Source organism: Stegodyphus dumicola, chromosome 3 (genome assembly GCF_044657685.1).
Source record: "Stegodyphus dumicola isolate Sdum_Otavi_A_Nest chromosome 3, ASM4465768v1".
Classification (NCBI taxonomy): Eukaryota; Metazoa; Arthropoda; class Arachnida; order Araneae; family Eresidae; genus Stegodyphus; species Stegodyphus dumicola.
The window spans coordinates 40338344-40363287 of NC_140770.1; the positions used below are offsets into that span (position 1 = coordinate 40338344).

A 24944-nucleotide genomic window follows, 5' to 3' on the forward strand; every position below is an offset into this window, starting at 1 on the left:
AGTCGCTAGGTGCCACACGAGCTGACTGAAGCAGATAAGAACAAACGATTGGATCCTGCACTAATCTGCTCGAATATGAATGCAAGGAGGAAGTTCTAGACCGGATCGTCACTTGTGATCGTCACTTGTTTACTTGAATAACACAGGCCAAAAAGAGGGTTGGTCTGCACCCCATGTGCCCGTCGGCAGCGTCGGAAATCGCAATTTGACTAATAAAAAAATCCTGCTTCGTATCTGGAAGGATTGCCGTAGGATTAACCACAAAGATTATATGGAAAATGGTAAAACTCTCATCAGTAAGGTGCGCAGCAAGATGCTGGTCCGTGCTGACGCTGCTATCAAGGAAAAATGTCGAAGTGAGTTTCAGCGCAAAAAATATAACGTTCCATCAAAATAATGCAAGACCACGTGTATCTGCATTCACCGGCTAGACTCTGTAGGGACCCGAATGTGTTCTTTTACCACGCCCACCACATAGCCCCGACATCGCTCCTTTGGAATTCTATCTTTTTTTCACACCTACAGCTACATCTTGCTGGTGCTATCTTTCATTCAGCACAGGTCGCCCGAAATGAGGTTGATCTGTTTTCGGACTCGCGGCCACCAATTTTTTGGGTCGAAAGTTTTGAAAAACTACCAAACCATTGGCAGAAAATCATAGATTTGGAAGGTAATTGCTACCCACACTAAAGGTACTACTTCTATGTTTTCTTTCTAACTGTATAAAGATATAACTATTCAATTTCTACAGCCTCGAAGGCCAAATAGTCAGGTGGATACAGAGGCTCCAGGAATATGACATAACTCTTCGTCATCAGAAAGTATCATCAGGTGGAACTGCCAACGCCCTGTCTGGAAGGCCCTGCCCAAAAAACTGCCGATTTGGTTCCAGGATCAAAGCGAAATACGAGGTGCTGAATCCAGTTATAGCTGCATTTTCATTTTATTAAATGCTTACTTTAAAGGGAATCGTATGCTAATTAACCAGCTATTAAAATTTCAGTCTTTACTACAACTTATCCTTTTCGTATTCCTCACCAAAATACCTCCCAAATTCTTCACCAGAATTCCGCATTCCTCACCAAATTATCGTAATGAGCATTTAAGCTGAGGTTTCTGGGTTCTGAAACAGAGGAAACACACTGATTCTTGATGACTTGAAGTTGACCCACATTATTAAAGCTTAATAACCGTTTCTTCAAAACTGGATTTAGTTGTAAAGTGTAAATTTTTCAGAAGTTTTTACTTACCAAATCATTCTAGAAGATAATTTGATCAGACCATTTGCTACTCATGCTTAGAGATCACCACTTCGTAATCTAGATTTCACTGAAAACGTTTGTGTTCTTGCGCAGTATGACTTTTGTCTGTCGTCGCTTTCCGTTTAGATTGGCACTCATGCAGTCTTTACTGCATGAGACAATGACACGGCCCACGACAATGGTCTCTCCACTTCCTTGACCGTTCCTGGAGTTTCACCAGCTAGCACATCAAAGTCATCTGCTCCCAGTGGCTTAATTTTCTTATACAGTTTTTTTAGACTTCTAATGTGGCTTTTAAGGGCCACATAAATAATTTCATAATCAGTATCAGTAGTTTGAAGCAGATAGTGTTTCTGGCATCGTGTGCGTGCTACGTTGTTAATTCCTACCCGATCTAATATTTATAATTCTTCGACATTGTGATCTGTAGCTGTCGACATTTTTATTTTGACACGCCGGTAGAATTTATTGAGTCAGATTCCAGTATAGTATTTAATTGTTTAGTCTTTGACTACCGAGTACTGGCAGAATTAACAGATCAAATGTAACCCTATATGTTATCACGATAAATTATGACAATGATTCATTCTCCCACATAGTAAATTCTTATTATAAAAAATTAGCCTTATAAAAAAGTGACTGAACCTTACAACTACAACTCATCAAAAACCAAACCTGAATTTATCATAAACCAGAAGCATTTACTGCCTAAGAGAAAGAAGAATGCCTCCTTGGAGAACTTTCTAAAGGTAAATGCCTCGTACACACGTTATAGATGGGAAAACCATTAAAATGCCCATGAAGGGAGCCTGTTTGTCGGGATTTGAGCCGAACTATCAGTGTTAAGCGACTTTACCGCTCGGCTACTGGTGGGCTACTAGTTGAAGGAATTGAATGTAAAAAAAAACTTAAATTTTCGTTTTGAAAATGTGTTTACAGTTCTTTCTAAACTGAAATTAAAAATTTTATGGGTAATTTTCTCAAAAACTTTCTTTAAAGACTGAACTTTTAAACTGATTTTTTTTTTCAAAGTATGTTTTATTAATAGCGAACTCCAACATGTATAATCAAAGTGCAAAGAACAATATTTAATTATAGAGATTATACTTAATGTAACTATCACCAACTAAAATATAATATAACTTTGAAATGTTTCTACTAAAAAGAAGGTTAACTGTGTTGCACAGAACACAGGAAAAGTAGGCGGCAGAGACACGTATTAACACAAGTCCACATTTATTGATGGCGCAACACAGAATACCAGAACACTTTATGAACAATTTGTACTTTAAGCATACTCAGCTTCGAATCTTATGGATGCCAAATAGCGCCGGATTTGGCGTGGGCATAAAATCAACATCGTTAACAAACTGATCCTTGCAAAACTTGCGATTTCAGTAAATTTGTATTTAAAATCAAGGAAGGGAGACATGATGGTTATTAGAATAATGTATAATGAGAGAATATACAGATTTTCATAACGAATGAGGAGTTGTAATTTCAACGCAAGGTTTAAAAAAGGGCAATATTCAATCTTTATTCCGCACTAAAACTAAAAGTTGACAAATATGGCATATGTAATTTTCCCTAAAATAACTTATGTGTACTTAAGGCAATTATTTCAAAGCTTACATATAAATAAATTTTTCTGAGAAGTCAGTTTATCCCTAAAAGAAAAGAAAAGAAAGGAACTCCCTTTTTGTCAGTATCACTTTTCAGATAAAAGAATGTTGCAAACAAAGGTTGTCGCTATGTATAATTTTTAAAGAAGTAATTTAGAAAATATTAAAAAAAAAAACATAAGGCGACATTTAAGAGTACACTGGGCATTCTCGAGATACTCTGTCTTTACACACATTTTTATTTTGCTTTGAATTATACGAGGCTGTAAGGGGCAAAGAAAGTAAGGTTTAATAAATGAAATTAAAAGGAAAAAATCTGATATGTACACCACATGACTTCTTTGTACGGAATATTAAATTATACGCAATTTTCCTGCATTTCATTTAAACATATTGAATTAACAGCTAACGAATTTTGAATTAAATCTACTTCGTCGATAGTGCATAAACCACAATAGAATAAATGTACTCTTTAAAGTTCACTATATTTATTTATCATAGCGACACTTGGGCGCTAGGCTCACTTAACAGCGTTACATCTCATTCATTTTATAACTCAGAGTGCACAAAAATTATATCATCGGAAGAATTACCGCAAGTTCTATTCAAATACTATTATAAATCTAAAACGATGTATAAAAGAAATTAAACAAATAAAAAGAAACAGTTTTCCTCAGACGATTCCGCGGCGCTTTCCTAATGCGCATGCGCTACTAATAGTTCTCATTTCGCGGCAAGGCACAAATACATAAAAATTCAAAATATTTTCATTAAAAATTTAAGGACATAAAAAAAACAAAACAGCAAGTGCAGTTAAAACAATTAAAAAAACAACTTTTACGATTAAAGTTACAGTTTCTAAGCAAAAACAAGCTAATAACTTAAATGATGACTCCAGAACGAATTAAGCATAATTTAATTCGCAATCATAAAAGAAGACATTACTTTGTTGTTGTGAAGCTTAGTTTCTCTAGATTGGCAATAAATCCACTGTTCTGCTAAGTTTCAAATGTAAACAAATATGGCTACTAGGCTAAACAAAAATTAGCCTTAGCCGAACTTAAAAAAACTTTTCAATTGTTAATAATTCCACAATTACTGCATGCAGGTTAAGTAAAGGCATAAAAACCTTAACCGAAGATAAGAACAACATAATTCAATCATTTTTAAAGCAAAAAATGCACAATTTACAAACATATAAGAATAAAGAAACTGAGCTCAATGAGCCGCCCAAAATATATATACTTTTGGGATGCACAATTTTGGGATTTACCAAAATGGGAGGTGCACATCCACATGTTACAGCTGTCCTATATACAAAATTTCAATGTTCTGAGGCTATTCGTTTTTGAATTATGCGAGATACATATGTACGTACAGACGCCACGAAAAAAATGTCTTCAGAATCCATTTTAAATCAGTTTTATAATTTTTTGGGCGGAAAAAAAGAGTCCTTTATTATGTTCTTAAGTACAGATATCACACAAAAACATAGTTAAATTGCATTCGATAGCGGTCTTATATATTTTCGTTGAAATATGATACCCGAAATTTTTCGCGATTACAATACTTCTTTTTACTTCGTACAAGGAAGTAAAAATGGTGTTAATAAAAATATAAAAAAATTTGTATAAGTCACCTCACTAAGATAACTGAACATCGATATATTAAACTTAGAAAAGATTGATAAAAATAGGAAAATGTATGGCAACATTTAACACTTTACCTGTTATTCTAAAAATATGATATTTTTAAAATTTGGGGGATTTTATTGTTGAATTGTATTTGGCGCAGGTGCGAAGAAAACAGTGTTTAACAATAAAGTTGAAAAGACATTAGGTTATGTGGATGCCTGAACATGAAAAATGGACAATGCTCTATCCGGGATTCTAACATCAGACCTTCCGTTTGCCAGAAGGACATGCTATCCATTTACAACATGAAAGCAAGTGGTAAAGAGGGAGAAAATACTTTATGAAGTTTAAAAAAAAAAAATTGTGCTAGCAGAGTGAGTCCAAGAGTAGACTGGTGAACATTGAGAGCATAAGATACTTTAACAAACTCTCTGGTGCGAAGTTAAAATCTGCGTCTTTTCGTATTTTCTTTTTTAATTTAAATATTTTCTGGGCGACGCTCACTGAAAGGAAACGATTGTGCCTATAACTGTTCATAAACGCTCTTGAATACACAAATAATGCGTAAACTAAAGGCGTGGGCCTAAAAATAATCGAATGCATTGTCAGAAGTACTTTATAAATTTAATGAAGGGCTTCTATATTTTTTTCATTCGGGACATTAAACTGTAGAGGAATTGGCAAAGAAAATTATTTAACCTCTTGCTGTCATGAAACTATATGATATTTTTTTTTTTTAAAACTTTTAGTTCGTTAACTAATTTTTGAGATTTAAATAAAAGCTTATTTTATAAAAGCGTTTTTTAAAAAAATTTTTAAATGTACTTTTGATAGAAATACGCTATAAATTACATTTAACAACTTCATATGTCTAAGTTTTTATGCATTACTCACAATATGCTCCAGCTATGCGACAGTTTTAAATGACAAATTTTCAGACAAGTGGCTCCATAGGTCATTTGCTTGACCAAGTGGCAAGACCAAGTGACCAAGACCAATTCCTGGTCTTGGCCTGGTTTCCTTGTCTGATGATCCTCAATTACTTTTTACAGTTTTGAAAAAAGAATTGTCTAATTCTCAAAGTCACAGATTTTGGATAAATTTTAATCCAGTACTAGAGTTTATAAAACCATCGAACAGTAGTAATTTAATAAAAACCACTGAATAGTTAAAGAGCAATGTTTCCAACCAAATCAAAAACCGGTTTTGCAATGCTTCACGAAAGACATGGAAATGTTAAATGTTATAATTTCGAACTGCGTTGCAGTGAAACTATGAAATAAAATATTTAAATTTGTAGTTTAGATTCTATTTATTTTATAGAGGCAACCAAAATTTTAAAAATTTACATATGTTTTTAATTTTAAAGTCGTAATTTTAAATAATATTTTAGTATTGATTATTTCAGTTTTTTAAAATTTTTGCTCAATTAAAATCCGATTTAAAGCATGTGATTTTTCTTTTATTATAATAGCAACAGTTGGAGGACAAAGATAGAGGTTTGATGTGGGAAATGCTTAATTCCATACGGATGCTGCTCCTATTATCGATGCTTCGTTTCCGGCAAATGTTTCCTCACTGTTTCCTCTCGTTTTAATTCAAGGTTAAAATGCCAGTAACATTAGCTAAGAATTCTAGAATATTTGTTTCCTTTGATAAGATCTCTAATTTCTATTTATCATTACAATGATTGTTACTTTGCAGAAAAACTCTTTATATAAAAGCGTCTCATTGCTCCATTGTATTTTTCTTTCTTTTTTTTTTTTTTTTTTTTTTTAATTATGAAAAGAATTAGAACTTATATCAAAAGTTTTCTCTTTTTCCTCCTTCATGCTTCTTTCTCAAAGCAGATAGAATAATATCTTGAGGCTTCGTTCTCTCCTATCCTTTTCGGTTTCAGATTTTTAGAAGCTTATGGTAAAGATAATGATGATCAACAAAAGCGCTGAGTGCCTCAAAAAGGTCCTCATTTCTGTCCAACAAGTCCATAAGGCGAGGATCTAATGATCCAAATATAGGAGACTCAAAATGGTTATATTATTCCTCATAATCCTGTCTTCATTCATTAAAAGTAACAAAAGTATTTACTGTGGGCTCCTGAAAGAATACTAGGGCCCTAGGTTGTCTTCATATGTCCTTACACTTAAGCGCCATAAAGAAGAAGCAGAAAAGAAACTCTGATTCACATTTATGTGTCCATTACCATACGCAGTATAATACCTCGAACGTAGGCAGATGAAGAAATTCAGAATATAGCGAAGTGTGGCCAATATAGTTTTAAATTATACAAGAAGGTTGTATAAAATGTTATAAGAAGAGAACTATTAGAATGGTTTAACTTTAGAAAGTAATGAAATCTTCACTGCATTAGAATTAAAGACTATTTTTTTATTTAAATAATTTTACCTTTGGTTTCCCTTATAAAATCAACTTACTAGAAATAGCAAAAATAAAACCAATGGTGTAAGTCTTATATATTTTTACTTTTATGAGTTATCTAGACATGTATTCCTAACTTGATTTGCACAATCTAGCACTTTCGTTAAAGTCAAATTTTTCTTCGCTATTCAACAGACTCAAATTTTTTGATTAGTTGCACTTAGACCATCAGACCAGTATATTTCATCTTTATTTTTTGCCTTAAATTCTAAGTAATTGTTCTCTGGCATTGCGCTGCAGACACGAGAGTTATTAATAAGTTTTCCTAAGCATAATAATGGAACCTCTTAATAAAGGAAGAAATATTTTCAAGCATTCTTAGAAACTAAAATCATAGCATTGAAATGAAAACAAACAAGAACGTTATTTGTACAAGATTTTTATTTTTTTTCTATTAATTTATTTCGAAGGAAAATATATCAAACTATTCCATTAAAAAAACGCTTTATTTTCCATGCTGGTACCAATCGTTTCCCTTAAATGCGGAAAATATTCATTAACTAATGTTGTAGTGAAAATTTGTTTCCAGGTCCATTTCAGTTAATATCTTTTATGCTTTGCATGCACCAAAGGCCAAGTTCGAATTTGTTCTTTAACCAAATGGTAATTTCATATCCACAAGGGTTATTTGAACAAAATGGTGAAAATCAAACCTTTTAAAGCACGAGAAAGGCAGTTACAAGTTGAACTCGATGCTTTGGTTAATAGCTTCCACTTGTTAATTCAAGATTTATCTTTACGCTTTAACAAACTACTAACAGAAGACTGACAACTGTATTACAGGAGAGTTGTATACGCATGCCAAAGACATTTTGAACTATGTAATTTAGATATTTTTCTTCCTTTTAATTAAAAATTTCCAATTTCGTGAACAATTTTGATATCTGTGTCTTAATTCGTCCTCCAGTTACATGTATTTCCACCACTGCATAAGTATGTATTTTTATTAAGAACGAGAAGATAAATATAAAGAATGACCATTGTCTTTAAAAATTATCTCTAAAACTGGAGATTATTTTTCTTTTGTTAGAGATGTATTACCGTATTAAAAAAACTTCTTACCTAATATTGTGATATCGTCCAACTTATATTTGATTACTCGTAATAAAGGAAGAATGTTATGCATATACACATTTATGATCTTTTATTACTATTATGGACTACTGTATATTTTAATAACACTTTTTGCTATAATCTTTATTTTCTGCTTCAGTGACCAATATGAAATTAGGTAGGGTTAATTTTCCGCTAATCATGAACTCGATAAATACATTACGAGACATTATAAAGAATCTAGGGCATCAATCTTCTTTTTCAATGATGGGTTTGCATGAAATTTTATTGCTATCTTGGGTGAAATGTTATCTTTAGAGCCAAACGATATTATCAGCAACATATCAAGAAGATGACAAAGAACTGTTTATCACCGAGGTGGATATAAAAATTACTGAAGATTTTTAGCAGGGAAGGCGGTATTCTTTCACCTTCGTCTTAGACATGATCCATTATGTCTTCCTGAAATATTTGGTTAAATTTGTTCTTTTCCCCGTTTTTTTTGGGGGGGGTGTCATACTTGTAGTACTGATTCTTTATCTCATTACTTACTTTCATTCTTGGTATTATTTTAAAAAAATGTTACGTTTCTAGCTCTTTCCGAGCGAAATCTGCTATTAGGTCATAAACAACAAAATTTAGTTTCTACTTTGGTTTTGAGAAGATATACTACGTTTCAATGCATGCAACTGTTTGATCTGGATTATATTTAATATCTGCATAATTTATTCTGAAATCTTTTTTACAGTACATACCACGATATATATACATTGCACATTCTTTTATCAGTGAATGTCCTATTACAACTGAGAATATTTTGTTTCGAAAGAATTTGAATTGTTAGAATATTAATGTTCACATATAATTCCCGTGAAAACAGTCATCGTCACGCAATTTCTGTTGATACTCACGAAATAAACATGCATCCACACGCAATGCATAATCAATGGAAATATTTTATTTTGCATAGGTCAAATCTCGCATATTTCTTCAAGATTATATCTTCTGCAGTCCGTAACTGGTTAATATTTTCCGTAACTGGTTAATCACAGAACTTTTAAATGCTAAAATAAAATCTGCTGAAAAATTACTTTAATACGCGTGAAATCTTTAATCAAAACATGAATGTTGGCATTTTTACAAAACTGACCTCAGAAAAATCTGTTTTCAGCGATTTCAGTTATGTAATGTATTCTTCTCTTATAAAAATTAAAATAAATTTTGCATTTCAAGCATTGTCTGTATGCACAAATGTAGAATTCGGAGGAATTCGTATATAGAATTTGTCGTACGTTCAAACGTAGAATTCAATACAAAATAAATGATGGGAAGCATTACCTCTGTTTTTTATTTATTTATTTATTTTTTTTTTTAAATCTAAGTTTCAAACAGAAGTCTTTATATTATACCTACTCTGTATGTGATATTTGTGTCTACACTCTTTTTTTCGCTGTCCCCCCCCACACACCAATGACTCTCATAGTCTTAAAATAATTTGTAAGTTCCCAAGGAAACCGTATTTAGATGATTAGAAACACATCACTGCTGTATGACGATCTTCTTTCAACTTATTTAAATTGTAAATAACAAATCCAAACATTACTGAAACTTAATGAAAGATAATGATGAACGAAATCATAGGAAACTGAAATAATAGTTTTTTTTTCCTTTACAGGTAATGAAAGGTCTCATGAAGGAAGAAGGAAAGAAAATTAATTTGTAATCTCAGCCTAAAAGTGGAAAAAAAAGCGTTTAAAAATTGAATTGAATAGAACATTTCACTTTTTATTTGATTTACTGGTTTCTATTGATGTATTGGTGATATATGTATATGATGAATATTGGTTAAAAATTATAGCAAACTGACCTTTATGGGTAAATTTATGTGAATTTAGTTTTGGTTTCTAAGTGCGTGGAGGAAAAGGAAAAAGCATTCTATTAGATTATGAATTATTTGTAAATTACGTGAACTAACTAGCAATTTCTTTATATTGCAATTAATTAACAAGTTTTTAATGCAATCATTCACATATTTATTTCTTAAATTTGTAAATACATATATTAAAGTTCTATGAAGCTAACTTATTGGTTAATATATTTAAGTGATTATTGAAGTAGACAAATTTAATTACTGTTAATGAAAAAGGCTATGACTATTTTTGTCATTCGGGATAAAATGTGAAGAACAGACAGGTACTTTTCGTAAATAATTTGTACTATGCATCATTAAATAAATTTTAATACTGCAGTTGAATTAAATACACTGAAATACAATGGTACCTCGGTGTATGTCATCAGTCAGTTCCAGATTGCTTAGACATATACCAAACGAACTTTTCCAATAAGAAATGCATGGAAAATTATTTTAAAAAAAGCCATTGCTATTATTATAACATTGTTTAATACTAATATACAAAATTCTTAATTCCATCCGAAAGACAGTTTGAGAAACGGCTTCTAAGAACAACCTGAATAAGTTTGAGGAAGTTGCTTTGCACATGATAATGTTTTATATGTTATTGTTAGAGAGATAAGAAGAAATGACATCATGTATGTCAGAACATATTATTGCCAAGTTAATTCTTTTATTGATATTGAGAAAATTTCTTATATTACATTAAATTTAAATCATGACGTGATACGCATACCTGAAGTGTCAAAAGTTTTTGTTTCCTGGTTTACCAACGAGAAAATTAATTACGCATTGGTTGTTGATGGGAAAGAATGAACTGATTTCATACATGTCAAAATGTTTTTATACATTTTCTTTTCAGGTGTACATAGAATTTACAAATTTTGCTTTGATCGCAGCCTGCTCGTCTGGACGGCTTGCCCGTTAGTATAAGGTAAAAGTCGCTAATCAGAAAATCGCTTAAGCTTGAAAGCTTAAAATCGTTAAGAAATAAATTCAACAATACACCAATATAGAACATATTTAAGTCTGGACAAGTGGTTCTAGCAGCCTCATATTTAAATCACAGACTACAGAATTGATTTTCTGAAACGGTTGGTCCTAGCGCCTCAAAAATATGTTTTCTGGAAATCGTTTTCAATCTGGTGACAAATCACCAGATATGTTAATCTTAGTGATAAATTTTGTGCTGAAATGCGGTAAGCATCGATAGCCCTTTGCCATTTCTTAAACTATCTCCATTCCAACTTTAGTTTACTCAGAGTTGCAAGTTCTTCAACATTCGACTACACATATAAATCCATTAAGCGACCACATTATAAAGGCTATACAAATTACACAATATATAAGCATAAAATTTTTACAGTGGTTGTGTGGCCTAAAGTCGCAAAGAACAAGAAATTCATCTCATAAACAAGTCCTCAATACTCCACATGATTCTTTCATATCTCTTACGAATAAACATGCACAACTCACGTAGACGAATTATATTAATTCCCTCACTGATGATGAAAGTTCTATCTGACAAGAAAAGCTGCAGAGCCATCCCATCCTTAAAGGCCCTACCAAGATCCACTACACTGAAATTGAGAAAGTAGAAATTTTAGCTACGCTTCTGGAATCTTTCAGTTATGCACAAATAACATTTAACGTAACCAAGCACATCTTGATGTTTGAGATACACCACACTAATTCACAACCAATCCACAAGCAAACAACACCAGTCCCATATTTTCTTGTGTTATATCTAGAAAGTCTACGGCTGTATCAGAAAAAAGAAGAAGAAGAAGAAAAAAAAAAAAAAAAAAAGAGCGCTGGTGTTGAAAAAGTCGCGAATAAAATGGTAAAAAACTTCCCACTGAAAACGGTCTTTCTTCTGACAAAAATAATCAATATCATTCTGAGTTGCCGTCATCCTGGAAAACGTAGTCATCTTGTCCTTAATTAACCAAATAAACCTTCTACTTTGCTAACAAGCTGCCGTCCAATCAGTCTGTTATTTTCTATTATTCCGAAGTGGAAATATTGACAAGACCCAGCGCCTTCATTGACACCAACAGAATCATAATTCTACAGCAGTTTGGCTTTCGTCAAAGCTTCTCAACTACTAACCAGCTCAAGATGTGGTGAATGCTCAACCAGGGTGCGGTCAAACTGATTTCTGAGGCGCTACAGAAAATATTGATAAAGAAGTAGTTCACTGTTGAACTTTTCTTGGATATAGCAGAATCGTTTTGACAGGGTCATGGCCTGATTTACAAACTGCTCACCCTGGAATTTCCAGACGACATCACAAACTTCAATAAGACTTTTCTGACCGACCATTAAGTCCTGCTTACCCTACTAAACGTTTTCATTCGTCTTTCAAATACATAATCGTTCTGCCGTTCTATTATAGCCTCTAAGTTCCCTAATGGGGCCTATCTATTCAACTTACATGTGAACGACATCCCACAAACACCCAACACCACTGATACTTTATGCTAATGATAGTGCGATAGTTTTACAAAATGCTAATCTTATCCAGCATTACAAGTACTACAAAATCACATCCATGCATCAGAAAACTGGCTTGTGAGTTGGAAAACTGAAATCATTGTGGTCAAATCCACAGCAATTATTTTTTCCAAGAAAGTGAAAATCACTGGCAATCTTAGCATGCATGAAACCACATTGCCCTCGGGCAGACGAGTCACTTATCATGGGATGATACTCGACCGTTATCTTTCATGATTCCTGCACATATACTGTTTTAAGAAGTTCTTTAAGAAGTTCCGGGCACATAAAACGAAATCTATCCCTTAATTGCCTGAAAAAGCATTTTATCTATTCATAACAAGCTACTCATATACAAAACCTCATGTATCCTATTCGGGCAGTTTGGGCGCGTCCATCCTTGCCATATTAGTCGCAAACAATTACAAACAGTTTAAAACTGTGTCCTGAGACAAATATTTGGATGCCCATGATACGTCAGACATAATGAAATTCGTGAGCCTGGGAACTTCCCAGCTGCGTACCAAGTATAATTTTATGGCGCGCAGTTTGCATTTAAGTCTCAGCAAAAACAACAACAGCATTATTCCAGTATGTAACTATAACTACATCTTTCCCCAAAATCTCGAGACCTATAGCCAATTCTTAATAACATAATGCAGATGTCATGTGACTTATGTAACTATTGGATGTTTATATTTTATTTTGATCCCATTTACTTTGTGTTCTCATTCCTTCTGAGTCATGTTGTTCCTTCTTCAAGAGCTCCCCTTACGTGTGGGTTTTTATAATAAATAAATGAACCTACGCGGATCTCTTGAATATCTGAACTCTTACCATCCTAGTGAAAACTGAACTTTGAAATTTAGGATTTTTTGTCTAAATCATTCGGACCAGCGAATAATTATAAGTTATAAAATGAATTTTGATAGAAGTTGCTCGAGTACTCTGGTGATTACAATATTCCACGCCCATGTTGTTTTTGTTTTTTTTCCCCTAAGAAAGGCTTCTACAAAGGCATCCTTGCATGCTTTACCATGAGTGATTAAAGAAGACCATAAAAACGAGTTCAATAAATTAATTTAGTAAGCCAAATGCGCAATAATGCATTGCACATAAATTTAATATGTATATATAACAAAAAATATTCACATAAATAATAGCAATACTATGTCATTTATGTACTGATCATAATACTATTCACGTTATTATTTGAAATTTACTGTAGTCCTGCAGTAAAAGATGAATGTATTAAAATTTTTACATATCTGGATTCACTTCCATTTAAATGAAAGCACCTACTTCTTCTAACACCCTTTTAATTATTTTGCATTTATTTTTCCCTACTTATTCGAGTTAGAATGCAAATGCTACACTACCCTCATTTATGCGGTAGTATAACTTCAAAAACAAAGTATAAAAGATTAGTCCAAACAACAATATCCTAAGTATTATTAAAAAAATGAGGCACCATCAAACATAAGTGACAAGATGAAAAATTACTCGATAAAAACGGTTTCGTTACTTGAATAAGAATGGGAAGTAAATAAAATTTAGTAAAAGAGGAAAAAATGGCTGTGATTACAACTTAGTGGAACACAGAAAACGCGGCTGATACATTAACCATTCATAACGTGATTAACTGTTTTTCGAGAAAACAACGTTCAAACACTGGAAAAAAGGCCCGCCAGCGGCCGAACTGTAAAAAGCCTCTGAATACTGTTAGTTCGGTTCGGTGTTCGAGTCTCGGGAAAAGGGCTAGTTGAATGGACGTTTTCCTCATGTGTAATGTGGATAAGACCCATTTTTCCTTAAAAAGTCCTCCATGGAGCATCCCTCCCTTTCCGTGTAGTGCCAAATGGCGGACCAAATAATAATTACTTAAAAAACCGGGAGAAAACAAAATATCAACAAATTCTTCTTTTTTTGGATTCATACCAGCTAGCGTCATGAATACCTACTAAAAATTAACCAGTCGCTTTCCATATAAAAGTTAGAAAACTACAAACTCAAATACTTAATTGCTAATTAAATAATTGAATGAACAAAATGTACCCTTATTAGCGCCAAAAATTTGGGCGTCGTTATCATAGTTCGCTATTTCCATTGGCTAATAACGCGTATCCACCGATGGGCGTTAGCTGCTCTTCTAGTGTCATGAATGGTTAAACGTGGTAACCTCGTTTTTCGTTTTCCACAAAGTCGCTTGCGCCCGCGGAACGGGGAAGTGTTTAGTTCCCGAAATCTTACAACGGGATCAGGATAATTTCCGGTTTTCAGCTTTGACTAAATTTGATATATTTTGCATTCTTCTTCCTGTAAAGAATCTTGCCATATCAAGTAATTTTTAAGTTTTTGTTGATTTTTTTCCATCCCTTCAAACACGAAGATAGGATGCCGGTAAACTGACCAACAGAGTAACACTTGCTTTTTAAGACAAGTTCAATTTAAATAATTTCCACTGAATGCCACAAAAAAAAAAAAAAAAAAGTTGAGCATGTGGTTGATTATTATTATTTTTTTTTATATTTAAATCACTAACTATGCATCACTTATACATTAATATTATATATTAAATATGTGTTTTGCATATCTAATCAAGTAAAAACTTTCTGATGGATACACATATTATTTCAGATTATTTGTTTTAATTTCTTACAGTTTTACTGATTGTATTTAAAATTTTTCTCATTAACTGCTGAAAGAAGTATTGCTTTGCAGCTGAGACTAGTTTTTTTAAGGCCTATGTTTTGTCACTTGTAATGTTAATTAAATTTTCTATGAAAACTTTTAATCTGATAATTAAAAATATATACGAGTATGATTATGGGAATATGTTTACTACATTGGCTGAGTCAAGCCATTTTGGGGAATATTACTTGATTTGTACCAAATAGCATTCAAGAGTTCAAGGAATTCATTATTTTGTTAGTAAAAATATAACTACATATAAATACTGCAAAGTCCTGTTAACATTATGCTCTGTTCATATTTTCGTGTAGTGCTCTTTAAAATAAGACAAAAATAAAAATTCAAATTTCTTGCCTGTATAGAATATATTTTTATATTTTTATGATTATTGGAAAAAAATTAATAAATAAACACTGAGACTATAGAATATGATATAATATAAAAGCTTTGAATGAATGTCTATCAAATGATAAAGCTAAATTAATGACATGAAATTCTGATAAAGTTGAAATTTGTTAAGTTTTATGTTTCAGTATCAAAATGAGTTATTCCGCTTGTAAATTTCTGTCAAATAAGATTAATGACAGAATTTTCATTTGTTTGGAAATTTTATCTTAATATGTATATATATGTAAATATATGTTATTATTATGTAAATATATATTAATATGTATATATATGTAAATTATGTTATAAAGTGTATTATTTTGATTCTAAAGGAATTTTTCAAATTTCAGCATGAATACTGAAACAAAAGACACAGAATATATGAAGATTTATGATTTTCCACCTAGTCCATTAGATGTTTATAGAAAAAAAGCATCTTTTAACTGGAAACAGATGAGACTAGTATTTATTGGTAGAGATATGATTGAATTTCAGGTATTATGAAATGCTTGATATTTCCCCCAGCTGTATATTTTTTTTGGAGGGGGGTTATTATTAATGTTTTATATATATTTTCATCTAATGGTCTTTTCCATAGTTATGTACCAAATTTTTCATTCATTAGATTTGTATTCTTATTCAGATTACTGTTTTGTTCTATAGTGCGTACAGTTGTTTCTGTTATAATATATAATTGAGTTCTTATTGTCATAGAATTTAATAGGAATATCTTTTACGATATCTATTTTTATGTGATCTGCAATTGAAATTAATGGCCTCATGTCTATATTTTTTTAATTATTAGACCAGAGTATGGAAGACTTTAGAAGCAGATCCATTATTTCACAGACTGCCTTCAGCAGAACTCAGTCGACAAGAAGCTCGCCGACTGTGTTTCCAAAGGATGAAACGTATAAAAGAATATAAATTTTTTACAGATGAAGAATTCAGGGAAAATCCACTTATAGCTTTAAATTTATATATATGTGTGGGTATGATTGACTGGTCCTTGGCTTTAAAATTGTTACTTGGAATAGAGGTATATTTTAGTTTATTCTGGTTTCTATTATATGTGTATGTAGAGCATTTAAAGTGTTAAACAATAATTGCATAATGTAAATAGAAATTTATATTAACATAGTTATCAGCAAATATTGTAAAATTTAATTAATTTTCTATATGGAGATTATAGAACTTTAAACTTAACTATATATAGAACTTTAAACGGAAAACTGTGTTCTTTCTCCTCCTCACCTTCATAGTTTTTCCTCCTCACCTTTCTATTTAATCCTTCTCTTGCCTTCCACCGAAATTTGTTACTGCTTTGAGTTAACACAAATTTGAAGGTGAAATATTTATACAAGCCAAATTTTATTGAAATTTTTACCGTGTAAAATGTTTCAAATAATTCTGTTATTAAATGAACAACTTTCTATTTTGAAATGAATTATTTCATTATTATATTCAGATTTAAATTAGTATGAAACTTGCTGCTAAGCTCTGACAAATTTTTTAACTCTGAATACAGATGAGGCCCACCAGCGGCCGAGCGGTCGCTGAACGCTGGTAGTTCGGTTCGAGATTCGAATCCCGCAAATGAGCTGGCTGCATGGGTGTTTTCGTGTTTTTTCCCATGTGTAACATGTATACAAGCCAGTTTCCCTTAGAAAGTCCTCCACGAAGGTTTGGTTTGGTTTATTTAATTATGGCAAAGCACACTAGGCAGGTAGCCCTAGTGTGCTTTGCCATAATTAAATAAACCAAACCAAACCTGAACACAAATGTAAAATTTTCTGTAAGTTTATAAACTACTTTCAGTATTTTGATTTCGTTTCCTGTCACTTTGAATTGATGTAAATTTATGTTTATTTTTTCAATTGAAAAAAATTTCTCTTAGTTGAATTCCTAAGACATGTAGGTATATTATTTTTCTGTGAATGAATAGCATTGGGAAAATAAAAGTTGATCAACAGATTTATTTCCTTTTATTCTCTAGTTCCAAATTATGGCAAAGCACACTAGGGCTACCTGCCTAAGGTAAGGGATGCCTTCGTGGAGGACTTTCTAAGGGAAACTGGCTTGTATACATGTTACACATGGGGACTTAAGGCAGATTAAATTTGGCAGGAAAGTTCTGACAGAAAATAAGTAAAAATTAAATGATAGAAAACTGCGTTATAGCTTATTAGCGTAATTTATTAACTTTTATCATGTACATAAAATTAGACAGGAAAAAAAGAATATTGAACTGAAGTAAATTGTGTCTAGTCTAAGGTTTTATTTGCTTGATTTTATCATGTGCATCTATATGTGTCTGTTGCATATATTTTGTCATCTATGTTTGTAAAACGTTACAGTTTGTAAAACGTTTATTCTAAGAGTTCTACAAACTCTTCTTTATGTGCTGCTGATTACATTAGCTTAACAATTTTCCTTTAATCTTAATATCTATAATAACCACTCTAAATACTATGTGCTGAATTTTAATAAAGAATATCTCTATGGTAAAAGAGTTAAAAAATATCTGCAGTTGATTGCATTAGTAGATTTATATGTAGATAGATAGATATGTAAAAAAAATTATGAAGAAAGATAGCGAAAATAATTAAAACATAATTTATTTTGTGTCTGGCATTGCTGAAATCGATTTGATTGAACTATTTTATTATAATTGTGATTGGATCAAGTAGGTCATTATTATAGCTTATTGCTTTAACATTTCTCTCTCTAAAGAACTAAAAGTTGAAAAAGCAAAAATATTATAAGTGATTTTGAAAATTTGAAAATAACTGAAGCTGTAGTCTTAGATTTCAGAAATTAAAGTACAGGATTTTTTCTGCATATATTAATTGCACCCTCAATACACAGCTATGTATCATATTTATCAAAATCAATATATTTAAAAGAATAATCAAAAAATTAACCCTAAAAATTTGTGCCCTAGGTAGCAATACACAAAGAGAATTCTTTTGTAATAATAATTGAAAGGGATTACCAAAATCTAATTTGACAAAATTAAATCAAAATTATAAACATTTTGGTACTTACATATTAGTGCAACGACTTTAGTGCAGTTTGATGTTTTTTTTTTTTTTTTTTTATAGAAATAAAGATGGTTAGTGAATTTTCAGATTGCAAGCTAAAAACAGCTAAAAAGCTGTTAGCACATGGTTGTTAAGAGTTTGGTTTGAGAGAGAGAGAGAGTTTTCTGAAAATTTGATGACTTCTACTAAGTTGGTTGCGATAATGTGTAAGTACAAACATTTTATTAAATAATTGTTTGCACTAAGTGCAACAGTGTATGTGTGTTAATAAAATCTTTGTATAAAAATAAGCTATTCTCATTGGCAGGCCTCTCAGATCATTCTAGACTACATATTTACATAGTTAAAAACAAACAAAAAAAGGAAAAACTGTAACTTAATTTTGTAGAATTGGGTTTTAGTAGTCTGTGTTAATTAATTATTATTATATGTATTATAAATGTATTAGTAAATTTTGCTCTACTACAAGTTGCCACTAACTTATTTAACCTGTAGTTTTATTTTCAATCAGTATTTCATTATGGTGTTAAGACTGTCTGGAACTAAAAGAAATGTTCAACTAATGAATGATGTCAGAGATTTCAATGTAAGTATATAAGTATTTTAAATTAATTTTAATAAGTTACATTGGCTCTAGTGTAGAATTGGGTGCCCCATCAATGGCGTCAAATTTTGTTTAGTTTTGGTGATGAAACCTTATTTCTTGTTACCATGATAGTTTTAATGTGGTTTTAGCTTCCTGATTTTTTTAAGTGAAAATAGATCAATGTGTATATGGATAAAGTCATGGCAGTGCGCAGAGCCGAGTTTGTGCAATTCTTTGATATATTTTTGTTTAAGTGAAAATAAATTGATGTGTACATGGATGCCATATTTGTTCCATTCTTTGACTTCTTATTTTGGTTTTGTGTAGCGGTCATCTTGAAATTGTGGCTTCTTTTCGCCAATCTTGGCATAAAAAAGAATAAAAAATAATAATAATAAAAAAAAAGAACAAGGGCCACCCAAATGTAAACTTTTACAGGTACATTTTAGTGTAAATGATGTTTATTATGTCAAAAACTGAAGGCACTTATCTAAAATAAAATATAAATTACTGAAAAGTAAAATATAGTAAAAATGTTCAAAAGTTGTGTAAATGTTGAAATAATAATGCCTGTGCAATTTTTTAGATCTGATGATCTATAGACTTGAGCTTAAAATGCATCATATCTTACAGATGCAATCCAAACATATTTATAGAACACAAATGTTAATAAAATGCTAAATAGAAAGGAGAAATAAATTAACTAAATTTTACACTACATTCTATTTCTAAACTAAATAATTTTTGTATTAAGATTATAAATAATTATAACTGCAAGAAGCAATTGCACTGCAATGCCTAAATTTCCTTATTCAGAATGAAAATATTCCTATGATTGTCTGCAACCAAAAAAAAAAAAAAAAAAAAAAAAAAAAAAGCCAGAGTCTGACAATATATTCCTATGTTGCCTGTCTACAATAAAGTACATATGGTGGGGCACTTGGATGCTTATAAATTTTCAAGAATTTAAAACAAGCTTATATATAATTTTATCATCTTGCATGAAAAATTATGACATGATTAAATCAACTCAGTACAGTCAAAAGTCATTAATTCGGACACCCATAATCCGGAATGATCCATAATCCGGACCTCAAAGCTGCAAACTTTCTGTGCATGCGCGTAAGACCTTTACGGCTGCGAATATGCGTGTGCGCGTTTAATGTATAACGGACAGTATAAGCTAAGCTAAAATTATCTAATTCAGTTAATGTTGCAGATTGCATTGTTCCTTAATCTTCGAATTGGATGATTCGGCTTATTATTTTTTGCAGACTGTTAGAGCAGTTTTATAAAAGTAAGCTTGAACTTTTGATTATGTCAAATAGAATTTCTGATATATATTTACTAATATGTAAAGGATCTACAAAACGAAAGTATGTTTCGAAGTCCATTAAACAAAAAGTGGAATTGCTGCAAAAAATTGATAAAGGCATATCCTTTGTTTATCTATTCTTTAATGTTTGTTTATCTAAACTTTGTTTATCTTTAAAGCAGCAGCAGGCGCGTGATGAATTGGAAGTTGATCTGTCAGCCCTATCCTTATCTTCAGGGCAGATGTTTTTATTTTATTTGGCTTATAATTCCTTACTAAATGTAGTATTTCATCTCGATGTACTCCGTCTTTGATATGATTTAAATCAAATTCCTCGTCATTATAATTCGCTTCCGATAGTGAAGAAAGTGACACAGAGGTTATTGAAAATAAAAAAATTTCGATTGACAAATTAGTCGGTATTCTCGACACAGCAATTATAGGACTTGAACAGGGGAACTTTGTAACTGAACAAGAAATTATGTCTGTTTATAGAATTAGAGAGAAAGTATTATCACATAAAATGAAGCAACTTAAACAACTTACATTGAAAGAAATGTTTAATAAAGTAAACAAATAAATATTAAGCTTTTTTTTTTTTTGGTAAATTTTGATACCCTTTAGATCATAATTGTTCTTTATTTCATAAATTACAGTTTCATATTTTTAATTTTATAATTTCTGCATGCCATCTTACCAGATTTAAACTGATGATCTATAATCCGGAATCGTCGAAGTCCCGATGAGTCCGGATTAATGACTTTTGACTGTACTACCTTATTATTCATTGAGTGCATAGATCAGGGGTGCCCAACACAAATCAGTTGGTGGACCAAGTAAAAATTTACTAAACTGAGGTGGGCTGCACATATCAAAACAACAAATTATTCAAAATATTTTATTATTGTACAACATTCAAAATATTTTATCTTACAATTAATGTGATGCTTGTTTTTGTATTTTACTTGAGATTTTTTTAATATCTATGGATAATTTAGTTGATGCGCATCATAGTTGATTGGTCATGTTTTCATTGAGCAACCTGCTGCAACACTTTGTTTCTACTAGGTTTAATTTGAAAAAAAAAATGACTTGCTAATAAGTAGTTCCAAATGCTGATATAATGCATATAGCCAATCGCTTTAAATTTGGAAATTTATCTTCAAGGATATATTTTGTATAATATTCAATCTTATTCTCTTCACACAGGCTGTTTAGCTTAATGCTTGTTTGCAATTCTATCTTGTATTCTATATATATTATTCTATTGTATTCTTGATTGTAATATTCTAATTAGCTGATTCCACCTCTACAATTAAATGGAGCTAAAAATATTGTAAACGTTTCCTCAAACTTTTGAATGTAGGAGAATCTGGTGTTGAATTCTTCAAGTAATTTTCCAGTTTCCGTAAAATATTTGAAGAAGTTTTTATGGTCACTTTTATAGTCATTTAATAATGGGAAATGAATCAAATTGTTTGGATGCAATTGATTTTCATAAAGTTGAAGCTTTGCTACAAAAGCTTTTATATCTTGATAACAATCAGTAATCAACTTATTTTCATCCTGTAACTTCTGGTTTAGCTCATTCAGTTTCATTGTTATATCTGTTAGAAAGCATAAATCTAGAAGCCATTGATCATCTGAAAGTTCACTTATATTATGGCTATTATTGCTCATGAAAGTTTCAATTTCCTCCCTTAAATTCCAAAATCGCAATAAGCAGTTTCCACGACTTAACCACCAAATTTTGGTGTAATAAATAAGATCACCATATTCAGATTCCAGTTCCCTAAGATAGTCTTGAAATTGACAATGCTTCAAGGGATTGTTATTAATTGAATTAATTACCTTGACAACAACTTATATCACAGGAGATATATTTAACACTTGTGCACATAGATTCTCTAGGTGCAAAAAACAATCACAAATTTAACATTTCAAAATCATTCGAACTGTTTGCCAAGGCTTTTATGTGAACAAAAATTAATGTAACAGCACCAACAAGATTTTTCAAATCTATCTGACGACTTTATGCACAATTTATGACAGCATCCTTAATATCTCCTCCGGTGGTAGTACCTTTCAAACTCACAAGTTCGAGGAGTTCTTCAGTAATATTCATTTGAATATCGACATCTCTTATAAAAATAGCAAGTGGAGCAGTATCATTTATATCTCATTTTTCATCCAAAGCCTGTGAGAAATATACGAAGCTTGTTGTAATTGTGTTTAGCAATGCACAAAATCTCACTCGAGATGTTTTCTATTCTTCTTTGTACAGTTTGATGTGACAGACTAATTTGAGTAAAGAAATTCAGTTTTTCTGAAAAGATTTCTTCAGCTGCTGCAGTTAGACAGTCTTTGATACAGTTACTGTCTGTAAAAGGCTTCATATTTTTAGCAATAATGGGGAATACTCTAAAGCTAGCACTGGCAGTACCATTTGATTGGGCAGTTTGCTTATGAAATATGTATTGTTGATGTCAGATTGTTCTTCAAAGATTGTAACTTAGCTTTCTATTCACCAACAGTAAGTTTATCAATTTCTCCATGTTTTTGTTTATAGTATCTTTTTAGGTTGTTTGATTTTGAAATTAAATAATGGCAAATCAAACTTACAGCATTATCTTTTACATGAATAAAAAAGTATAAATTTTCCCATTCACTCTGAAACTGTCTATTTTCATCTTCAAATTTTCTTTTCTTTTGGATTTTTCTTTCAGCCTTGAAAAATAGCTATGAATAACTATCTAATAGAAAGAAATATGATATGAATAAATATCTAATAGAAATAAATATGATAATTATTGATATGATTAAAAAAACTCGTAAGTTTACCTTTTACCTGGATCACAATCACAGATTACAATCACAACAAAGTTGAAAGTCAAATGGATTGCAGTTGTTGGCGGAAGAATATCTCCTAAACTACAAGGTTCTTATTTGTGCTGCCATCTGACGTTACGTAGTATAACAACTATCTGCGTAACATCTTCACATTTTATACTTACAGAATGTCTCTATAAAACTGATTTAGATTTAGGTTTCCAAAATTTTTATTTCAAATGCAAAAAGGCAATTAAGCAAAGAACAGCATTGTAAGCAAAGAAGAACAACAGTGTAATTATTAAACTGTTTGACCAAACAAATTTTTTTTTTTTCCTGCCCGATGGCCAAATGTTTCTTTTCTTATTGCTTGGAATTGAAATGAATGGGGAAAAATTATTTTGGAAAAAATTGTACGAGAAGAGGTGGGGGTGAGTCAAAACACGATTTTTTTTATTTAATGTCCATAGTCCGGGCCACTAAAAGTCTTCAAATGGGTCGCATGCAGGTTGGGCATGCCTAGCATAGATTAATGCATGTTTGATATGATAAGTTACTGTGAGCAGCAATGTTTTATAATGCATCAAATTAAAAAAAGTACTATAGTACAAAGTCTGTAATCCGAACATCCATTATCCGGAATGATCTTTCTATAATCTGGACCTCAAAGCCACAAACTTTTTTTTTACGCATGCTCGTTTAGGCACAAAAAACGAAGCAACTTAAACAACTTACATTGAAAGAAATGTTTAATAAAGTAAACAAATAAGTATTAAGCTTTTTTTTTTTTTTTTTTTTTTCAAATTTTGATACCCTTTAGATTATAATTGCTCTTTATTCAGGGGTGTTTGTGCTCCGGTGATTTTGAACTTCGTTACCCGGAAATTCCGGGGATCGTTGTTCAAAAGGAAGTAGGAATAATAATGAATTATTTATTTTGATCTGGGTAATTTTGTTTGCTTTGAAAGCAGAAACGCAAGGTCAGTGTGTGTGGTGAAAACTTTTCTTTCTCCAAAGGCAGTGATAATGCGTGAAAAGGGGGAAAAAAACTTCTTTTTTGTTCTTTCCTTATTGTGAGTTATGACTCATTCCCCCGGTTCTCGGACATTCTCTTCTGGATTCTTTTCGGCAAGTAGGCGCGGCTGAAAAAAAAGGGAGAGACTTTGTTCGACCAGATGTGCGATCACGTGACTCTGGGTTCAAAGGTCTTATCTCTCCTGGTGTGGTGCCAATAAGTAGATAAGGGGCATTTTTCGCCATATTAGCTATTTGTCATTGATCGCTTGTAAATTTTTCGTTTCGTTTATTGAAATATTTTTTTATTTACGTACGCAAGAAAATTTCACTATGAAATTTCTCGATATAAATAGTGATATTATACAATTAGAAGAAGGTGTCCGGAAGGCATTTAGGTGGAATTGGATTGAAGGGAAAGATGGTAATGGGGATACCATCGGCACATGGTGCAAGAAAATAAATGTTGCTGGACAAGCATATTGTGTTTTTTGTAACTCACTGCTGAAGTATGGTGGGGAAGGATTCAAGGCTTTCACAAATTATTCTAAAACTGTGATGCACATAAAATATTCAAAGTGCATTAGACATTCAATGACTTTAAGTAATTATGCTAATTCAAAAAATACTGATGACTTACTGGAGACTGATGCTCGGCCA

The 24944-nt window shown here is 31.6% G+C and overlaps 1 protein-coding gene across 2 annotated transcripts in view; it reads left to right on the forward strand.

Annotated features, from left to right (window-relative positions):
• Positions 1 to 14570: 14570 nt before the first annotated feature.
• Positions 14571 to 24944, forward strand: part of LOC118203496 (peroxisomal acyl-coenzyme A oxidase 3-like) — a 70848-nt gene continuing 60474 nt past the window's right edge. Inside the window, exons 1-4 of one of the 2 annotated variants that reach the window (XM_035375781.2) lie at positions 14571 to 14758; positions 15847 to 15991; positions 16302 to 16535; positions 19052 to 19126. In XM_035375781.2, the coding sequence (XP_035231672.1) occupies positions 15848 to 15991; positions 16302 to 16535; positions 19052 to 19126 (453 nt within the window). In that variant the 5' untranslated portion in view covers positions 14571 to 14758; position 15847. Of the gene's footprint in view, positions 14759 to 15846; positions 15992 to 16301; positions 16536 to 18600; positions 18747 to 19051; positions 19127 to 24944 lie in introns of those variants that run through there. The other variant, XM_035375782.2, reaches the window with a different exon arrangement.